Genomic DNA, 9,032 nt, shown 5'->3' with positions numbered 1-9,032 from the left:
CCTCCGTGAGTTAAGAGATCAGCCTGAACTACACAGCGTTAAAGCTGTCTCGTACACAGGAGGCAAATCTACCAGGGTCCAAGCTATGGCACAGCGACATTCCTGTGCCTCCTTGAGCATATCACAAATTCAAGTAACTCGGGGAACGGAACACAGGTTCTAGGTCCTCTTCGCCGCAGTTTCCCAGTTTCAGGGGGGCGTTTAGAAAGGTTTCCCAGCCGCTTATCCGCCCCTTCCTTGCTTCCCATGCTGCATCTGGCCTTTGTATGTCACTTCCGGCCACTAGCTCTTTTGTTCCGGTTCTCTATGGTCGTGAGCCGGAAGTGACCGCCTGGCTGGAAGGCGTGAAGAGCATTGTGGTGAGCAAGAGTGGTTTGGGGTTGCTGGTCGGCTCGGGGCGCGCGGGGACTGAAGTGCCGACGGAACGACGCGTATTCCCTGGGCTGGGATGCTCACCCGCGGGGCTCCCACGGGGCTCGTGGCTGTTTTCCCTTCCTGGGAACTAGCCGAAGCTCCATCCTTTCAGTCTCCGTAGGGTGCTGAAGGCAGTGGAGGTGCTAACACCTTCCTTGTGGTCCATTTGCGTGTGTGTGAGGGGAAGCGCTCCTATGTGACGTTGGGATTTCCCAGGTTTTCGATGCCACCTTTGTGGCTTTTGTCAGATGAGCCCGCCGCTTGATGAACTGTCACTTGCAGCCGCCCTGCAGCCCTTCTGAGAGACCGGCGCCCTATTCACTTAACGCTGCATAAGACTGCAGGGAGTCGTAGTGAAAAAAGATTAGCGCATTTATTGCTGCAGCGTAAAGGCTGAGAGTAATAAAAATAAAGTGCGAACGTTAGGAGGGGAGGGAGGCTTGGCTTTTCTTTCTAATGTCCCCTGTTTCCTAGCTAACTGGCCGGACTTGGTTTAATTGTTTCACTAAATATTTTATTTTTCTTATTTTTAAGAAAAATAAAACAAGATTTTTTTTTTAAAGTTACATTGCAAAGGCCTGTGTAGTAAGAAGGGGTACCACCTGCCCTATTTCAATGAAGTTTTTAAATGCAGTCTCTGGAGTCCATTCTGGCCGGTAGCTCCCCCTGCTGGCTACATACTCGCGGAGATCCTTCTGCCTCAGTCAAGTGTTGTGGTTACTGATGTGTACCGCTATGCCAGTCTCAGCCCATCCTCCCTCCGTTTTTTCATTGAGACAGAATTTTATTATGTGGTCCATGCTGACGTTTAATCCACCATGTAGCAAAGGATGATCTCGAACTTCTTATCTTCCAGCCTCTACCTCCAGAGTGGTTTTGGCATGCATATCCCAGCTAGTTTTATAAGGTCCAGGAGCTCAAACCCAGGTCTTTGAGGAGGCTAGGCAAGCACTCCACCAGCTGAATTGCATTCTCAACTTCACAGTCACTTTCTAAGCTTAAACTGACTTTGGTAGAAAACTTGAGGTCTGTGTACCATAAACAGGAAACTGGTTGCACTTGTCTTATGATAATTATTAATTTTTCATAAGAAATAATGAAAACAGATAGTTATTGATAAATTCTGCCTTAGTTTCCCTGTTCAAGGCTCTGAGAGAGAATCCATTTCTTTTTTTTGTTGTTGTTTGTTTGGGTTTTTTTTTTTTTTGTATTTTCAAGACAGGGTTTCTCTGTAGCTTTGGAGCCTATCCTGGAACTAGCTCTTGTAGACCTGGCTGTCCTCAAACTCACAGAGATCCGCCTGCCTCTGCCTCCCGAGTGCTGGGATTAAAGGCTTGCGCCACCACTGCCCGCCTGAGAATCTATTTCTTATAAGAACCTTGACATTTGTAAATGCTAACGACAAAGTAGGAAACTAGATGTACTTGAAACAATCAAAATTTGTCTTCGTGATTTTTGTTTTTTGAGATAGTGTCTCAGTATGTAGACTGACTGTCATCAACCTCACAAAGATCCATCTGCCTCTGCTCCTCACCCCCAGAGTGCTGGGATTAGAGGTGTCCACCCATCACAGTTGGCCAGAACCCGACAGTGGTGGCGCATGCCTTTAATTCCAGCACGTGGGAAGCAAAGGTAGGTGGATCTCTGTGAGTTCAAGGGCAACTTGGTCAACAAAGCAAGTACCAGGATAACCAGGGCTACACAGAGACACCCTGTCTAGAAAAACAAAGAAAAAGAAAAATGAAAAAGAGATAACACAGCATGGTGACCCCCAGCTATAATCTCAGCACTGCTGAGGCTGAGGCAGGAAGGTCTCCAAGTTGAATTCTGGAAAATCTTTTTGACAGAGTCTGTCTTTTGGTTAGTTTGGCTATCTGGTTTGTCTTGGTTAAGAATCTGCTCTTTCATTGGCATTTCTTTTTTCTCTTTTTAAAAATGATTCATTTCTTTTAATTATATGTAATTGTGTTTTGCCTGCATGTATGTCTGTGTGAGGGTGTTGGATCCACTGGTACTAGAGTTACAGACAGTTGTGAACTGCCATTTGGGTGCTGGGAATTGAACGTGCATCCTCTGGAAGAGCAGCCAGTGCTCTTAACTACTGAGCCATATCTCCACCCCTTTTTTTATAAAAAAGAAAAAAAATATTTTTATTAATTCTTTGAAAATTTCGAACAACATATTTTTCAGTTATCACTTTTAGTTGTATATGTTTTGCAAACATGTATATCTGTGCACCACATAGGCAGTTGGTATTTGCAGAGGTCAGAGGGCATTGGGTGCCCTGGAACAATAGTTCTAGATGGTTATGAACTGTTGACTGGGTTCTGGGAGTCAAACAGGGTCCTCTGGAAAAGCCACAAGTGCTCCTAACTACTGAGTCATCCATCCAGACCCTCTGGGAAGTCTTTAAAAGCTTTCTCTTCTTAATAGCTCTCTGACCCGGAAGAGCAACAATGTCATCAGAATCCAGCAAAAAACGGAAACCTAAAGTGATCCGAAGTGACGGAGCCCCAACTGAAGGGAAACGGAATCGATCTGACACAGAGCAGGTAAAGTTAGCCAGGGTTCTATGCTGCTGGATAAGTACAGATTGGAAAAATGACTGTCCAGAAGTGTGTCGGAGCTCAGGGACACGTGTCCAGAGACTTCTGGTTGTCCTTACTAGACCAGGTAACTAAAATTCCGATGATATGACAAAAGATGAATACTTACATCAAGTGCAAATATTGGGTATGATCAATACCTGCCCAGAGAGCATATTCCACCATGCTGTTCCCAGCTTTCCTATGGTCCTAAGGTTTGCGTTAACTGCACAGCTCTAGAGCTTTTAAGACCAAGAGATTTCTGCGGGGCGCCATCCTGTCCCGTAGGAATGAACCCCACCAAAAACGAGAATTCCTTCTCTGGTCACATCTTTATTTGGAGCATTCCCTTGAGGAAAATTGGGGGAAGGGACGATAGAGCAGGGACGAGGGAAAGCTTAGAGAGAGGAAGTAGGGTCCCGAGGCATCTGCTTTTAAACGGTGGAGCGGCTTGAACGCTGTCCTGATTGGTTAATGCCATTCTGCTGGTCTGAGCATGTGCAGGCAAGGGTGCAGGCAGGGTTGCTCAGCCCCACGTGGCTACCTCCAAACTGCAGGACCACCTGTGCCTCCAGGTGGCTCCCAACATCTCCCCCTAATTATTGTCTTTAAGAGCAATAAGGCAAAACTATTTTCCAATCTGGTCCCCACCTAGACGCAGCATGCCAAGGATATCTGCTCCCACCCATCCCCAAGGAGGGAAAAGGCAAAATAGAGTCAGAGATAAGAGGTTGCACAGGGTGTTGCTCAAGTCGATGGTGTGAAACAGCTGCTCTTGGCACCGCCCAGAAGGTCATCTCTGCTGCCTCCGCACGAATCTTCCACAGCAGGACACTCAGCATCCACTGGGTCGTCTTCTTTATCTCTCTGGTCGGTCTCGCTGGCATCCAGATGTATGTCAGCATTCCTAGAAAAACATAAACAAAACTCTCCTCCCAAATAAACATTTAAGAGTATTAAAAACTCTCAGTGTAAAAATTCAGCACAATCAGTACTGGAAGTAGGCTGGTTTTGAACTTAGAGACCTGTAGGTCTCCGTTTCAAAAAGCAAATCTTGTTTGCCTGTACCAGCAAAATTTTGAATTAAAAATTAAATATAAAGAATGCAAGAGAAAAATCCTTTCTCTGGGGGAAGCTGTCACTGGTAATGTAGTCCCCCTCTATTGTTTAAAAACCAAAGCAGTTGTCATTGGGAATTGAACTCATAACCTTTGGAAGAGCAGGCAATGCCCTTAACCGCTGAGCCATCTCTCCAGCTCCCCTATTCAGATGGAAAAAACCTCTAGGTAGCATTGTTTATTTCACCCGTTGCCAGGGGCAATAGGTAATGATAACCAGGTTGACGCGCCTTTATTATGATAATCACGACCAGTTTTTTAAGGGAGAATGGGCGTTGCTCATCAATCTGGCTACTTCCTGCTGACGAAGGGGCGATGTTTGGGGGATAAATGTTTTTATCTGACTGAATTTTTGGCGACAAATGTTTTTATCTGACTGAATTCTTGGCGACCTTGGCTGAGGGCGGCAGCAGCGGACGGCGGCGGCTCCGCCTCTGAGGCGCGGCCCACCGTGGCGCGCTCCGCATGGCCCAAAGGCATGGCTCCGCCCCGGGCCGTGCGCGGGCTCGCCGGTTATCCCGTAACTGCGAACTGTACCTCAGCCTCACCTCAGGCATTGAATTCGCACCGCCAAGCTCCGGCGAGGGGGGGCATCCGCCCACCCGTGGGGGGGCTTCTCCTGCCCGGTCCGCCTGCGCGCAGAGCCCCGTTCTCTGGGAACTCATCTCCCCGCTCAGGGAGGGCCCGGCCATGTTGCTATGGAAACACAGTTTTTCCGCAGAGCCGATTCAGCTCCTCTCTGCCTTCTATGGCGCCGCTGCTCACCACGCAGCTTCCGCCTCAGTCAGGCGAGTCCGCTCAGGTGTTGAAAAAGTCCTCCAAAAACCATAGCCCCGCCAGAAGGCCGGGACATATAGCCTCTGATGTCACACGGACTTTAGCCCGCCCGTCGGACCTGGCTGTTCGTAGGCCTCCAGCAAACTCCCTGCCAGCAGGCTGTTCGTAGGCCTCCAGCAAACTCCCCGCCAGCAACTGGTTAGCATGGCCACGCCTCCCGAACGAGCTAGCACTGGAGAGTGCAATTTTGCGTCTCCCTCCTGAGTAGCTGGGATTACAGGTGTGCACCACCGTGCCTGGCCCACTTCCGTGTTTCTAATCAGGCATTACCGCTCAAAGGCGGGCCGGCTGCCGCCAGCACTCTCAGCACGATCAAGCAGCTTGTCTTTCTCAGTCAAAAAATAAAGTTTTTTGTACGTGAGAGCCAGAGACTGAGCTCTCTTAACAAAATTAGGCGAAAATCACCTCCAAAAGCTCTGTGGCTCTTTAAGAATAGGAAAGGCAGTCTTTGAACTCGATCAAGCCCGCCTCCCTACGAGACTGTTGCCTCCAGTCTCTAACAGCGAGTACGCAGGTGGACGGAGAGGGAGCGGAAGCCGCGGTCTCCCGTACCCCATCGTCCTCAAAGTCCCGCCTTAGTTACCTCGCCTTTTTTGCTGCTGTTTACATCCCTCCTGCACTGAACTTAAGGGATTTTTCTTCCCCGTTGCTTTCTGTACCTTCTTTCAGATACCTTAACTTTGATTTTTTTTTTTTTTTTTTTTGTATTTTCTTTTCTATTTTAGGCCTATCCTTTGAAATTCCTTTTTACATTTCTTTTCCTCCCCTTTCTGGGGATTTCAACCGACGTCACTCACCGCTCCATGTTCTCAGAGTTCTGAAATTCAAGGCTCTCTGTGCTGGTGTCTGATTTCAGCTTTTTTCTTCCGGGCTTTCAGGGTCCCCCGGCGTAGTTGTCAGGGTCCCTCAGCGTCCCGGAGTTTCGAGCACCAGTTGCGGGGCGCCATCCTGTCCCGCAGGAATGAACCCCACCAAAAACGAGAATTCCTTCTCTGGTCACATCTTTATTTGGAGCATTCCCTTGAGGAAAATTGGGGGAAGGGACGATAGAGCAGGGACGAGGGAAAGCTTAGAGAGAGGAAGTAGGGTCCCGAGGCATCTGCTTTTAAACGGTGGAGCGGCTTGAACGCTGTCCTGATTGGTTAATGCCATTCTGCTGGTCTGAGCATGTGCAGGCAAGGGTGCAGGCAGGGTTGCTCAGCCCCACGTGGCTACCTCCAAACTGCAGGACCACCTGTGCCTCCAGGTGGCTCCCAACAGATTTCATTCTATTTTGTCATTTCGAGACAGGGTTTCTCTGTAGCTTTGGAGCCTGTCCTGGAACTAGCTCTTGTAGACCAGGCTGTCCTCGAACTCACAGAGATCTGCCTGCCTCTGCCTCCGAGTGCTGGGATTAAAGGTGTGCGCCACCACCCAGCTTGGCCCAGGAGTTCTTGTCATCAGTAGGGTCTTCTATTATCTATTCTTTTATCTTTTTTATTTTATTTTTATTTTATTTTTTTATTATAGGGTTTTCCATGTCAAACCCCTTTTTAAAGTATTTATTTATTTATTATGTATATAATATTCTGTCTGTGTGTATGCTTGAAGGCCAGAAGAGGGCACCAGACCTCATTACAGATGGTTGTGAACCACCATGTGGTTGCTGGGAATTGAACTCAGGACCTTTGGAAGAGCAGACAATGCTCTTAACCACTGAGCCATCTCTCCAGCCCTTTATTTTTCATTTTTTATCTATTCTTCCATTCTTTTATCTGTTTCTCTGTCCTGGAATCTGTCAAGATGATCCACGACGTAGAAAGTAGAATTTTTTTTTTTTGCTTTCCTTTGTTTGTTTGTTTGTTTGTTTATTGAGAAAAGGTCTTGCTCAAATAGCCCAGGTTAGCCTTGAACTTGCTCTGAAGCTGAGGGTGACCTTGAGTTTCTGATCCTGTTGCCTCCACCTCATCCCAATAATTTAACTGTTTTTATTGTTTTTGGCAATTTTATTTTAATTTTAAGCATATGGATGTTTTGCCTGCATCTATGTCTGTGCACACAATGTGTTCAGTGCCCCTGGAGGCCAGAAGAGGGCATCAAATACCTGGACCTGGAGTGAGATGATTGTAGGCTTGTGCAGGTCCTGGGAATTGAGTCAGGTCCTTTGGAAGAGCACTGGTTGCTGCTAACTGCTGAGTTATCAGCCCTAGGCTGATTGGTTTGTTTCTTTTGTTTTGAAACAGGGTCTTACTACGTAGTTAAGGTTAGCTCCAAGCTGGAGATATCTCGGATCATCATCTGGATATACTTGGATTACCGGTGTGTGCCACCACAGCTGGCTTGTTTTTTGAAATAGACTAAGGAAACAAATAAGATTAAATTTAAATAAAAAGCAGCATGGGCTTATGTGCAGATTAGTGGTGGAGCCTGTGTTCAGACTGTACAAGGTCCTGGATTAGAGCCTCATATCAAGAAACAAGCCAGTGCTTTTATAATTTGTATATTTGTTTAACTCACAGGTACAGATTTTTTTTTTTTTTGAGATGGGGTTTCCCTGTGTAACTCTGGCTGTCCTGGAACTAGCTCTTATAGACCAGACTGGCCTTGAACTCACAGAGATCTGCCTGCCTCTGCCTCCCAAGAGCTGGGATTACAGGCATGAGCCACTACTGCCTGGTGACCTTTTTTTAAGATTTATTTATTTCTGTTTTAGTGCATTGGTGTTTTGCCTGCATGCATGTCTGTGTGAGGGTGTCAGATCCCCTGGAACTGGAGTTACAGACAGCTATGAACTGCCATGTGGGTACTGGGAATTGAACATGGGTCCCCTGGAAGAGAAGCCAGTGCTTTTAACTGCTGAGCCATCTCTCTAGCCCAGGTAAAAACATATAAACAAGTGCAGAAAATAAGTCATGTGTGTGCAGTACCTGTAGAGATCAGAAGAAGGTGCTGGTTCCCAGGAAACTGGAGTTACAGACAATTGTGGGCCACCATGTGGTTTCTGGGAACTGAAGCTGGGTCTTCTCCAAGATCAGCAGGTGCTCTTAACCACTGAACTATTACTCAGACTCTCTGAATTAATTCTAATACATTTAAATGGGAATTTATGGAAAGAATAAAGTGAAGAGAAAATAAAACACAGTTTTTTCCCCTTAGTTTAAGGAAATCAAAATTAATGTAGAGATTTTTCTGTGTTTGCTCTGACTATAGCATTGTTAACTTGATTTTAGGTCTTGTGCTATAGTCCAAGCTGGCATGAAGTCAACATTGTCCTGCCTCCATCTTCCAAGTGCGATGATTACAGGAATAGGCCACAATGCCTGGCAAATAGTGCTTTTTAATTTTTTGTTTGTGTATATATATTCATATGTGTGTGTACACACATTGTATGTTTGTGTCTGTAGGCTGATATTGGGTGTTGATATTTGGTGTCTTTCTTAACTACTCTTTACCTTATTTATTAAGGCAAACATCTATGTTTATTTGAATGTGTAATTTCCTTAATCAGCATGGACAATGTGATCCTAGCTTATTTAAAAGTAAAAATTCACAGTATTCACAATGAAGTTGTTTTGGGTTGAGAAGTGAAATTACAAGCCATTAAAAAAGTCTATTGTATATATTTGGGGTATGTGGCACTAGTGTACCATGGCGCACACCTAATAATCAGAGAATAGCTTGTGGGAGTCATCTCCTCCAGGTCTGGCAGTCCAGAACTCAGGTCATTAGGGTGACCTCACAGGTCATATTTTACTTTGTTTTTGATATGTCTCTTTTCTGAATTCTTGACATCAGGTATGCATTATTTCATAATCAAAAAGACACAGAGGTTCCTATTTTGAAAACAAGAAAAACATTTTAGGGGCTGGAGAAATGCCTCAGCAAATAAGAGCTCAATTAAACCTTTTTCAGAGGACCTAAGTTAAGCTTCTAGCACCTGTATTTGGTGGCTTAAATCCCCTATAGTTCCAGCTCCCAGAGCGCCCAATGCCTTTGACTTCCACGTGCCTGTAACCACTTTCAGATACACACATATGCATAATTTTAAAATATTAAACAAATTATTGCTCGGTGATGGTGGTACACCATTAATCCCAGC

At 45.9% G+C, this 9,032-nt stretch overlaps 1 protein-coding gene and 1 pseudogene across 4 annotated transcripts in view; one reads left to right on the top strand and one right to left on the bottom strand.

Annotated features, from left to right (window-relative positions):
* The first annotated feature begins 263 nt into the window (after positions 1–263).
* Positions 264–9,032, top strand: part of Thoc5 (THO complex subunit 5) — a 39,426-nt gene continuing 30,657 nt past the window's right edge. For 2 of the 4 annotated variants that reach the window (XM_087909137.1, XM_087909135.1), the window contains exons 1-2: positions 264–359; positions 2,848–2,966. In XM_087909137.1, coding sequence (XP_087765263.1) covers positions 2,871–2,966 — 96 coding nt within the window. In that variant the 5' untranslated portion in view covers positions 264–359; positions 2,848–2,870. Of the gene's footprint in view, positions 360–427; positions 555–2,847; positions 2,967–7,646; positions 7,812–9,032 lie in introns of those variants that run through there. The other 2 variants (XM_087909136.1, XM_087909138.1) reach the window with 2 other exon arrangements.
* LOC148121192 (Nuclear RNase P) lies at positions 4,670–4,861 on the bottom strand (annotated as a pseudogene).

This window comes from Myodes glareolus, chromosome 8, assembly GCF_982192425.1.
Source record: "Myodes glareolus chromosome 8, mMyoGla1.1, whole genome shotgun sequence".
Classification (NCBI taxonomy): domain Eukaryota; kingdom Metazoa; phylum Chordata; class Mammalia; order Rodentia; family Cricetidae; genus Myodes; species Myodes glareolus.
Note: the sequence above shows the minus strand (reverse complement) of the source record. Positions and strands in the feature narration are given on the sequence as shown.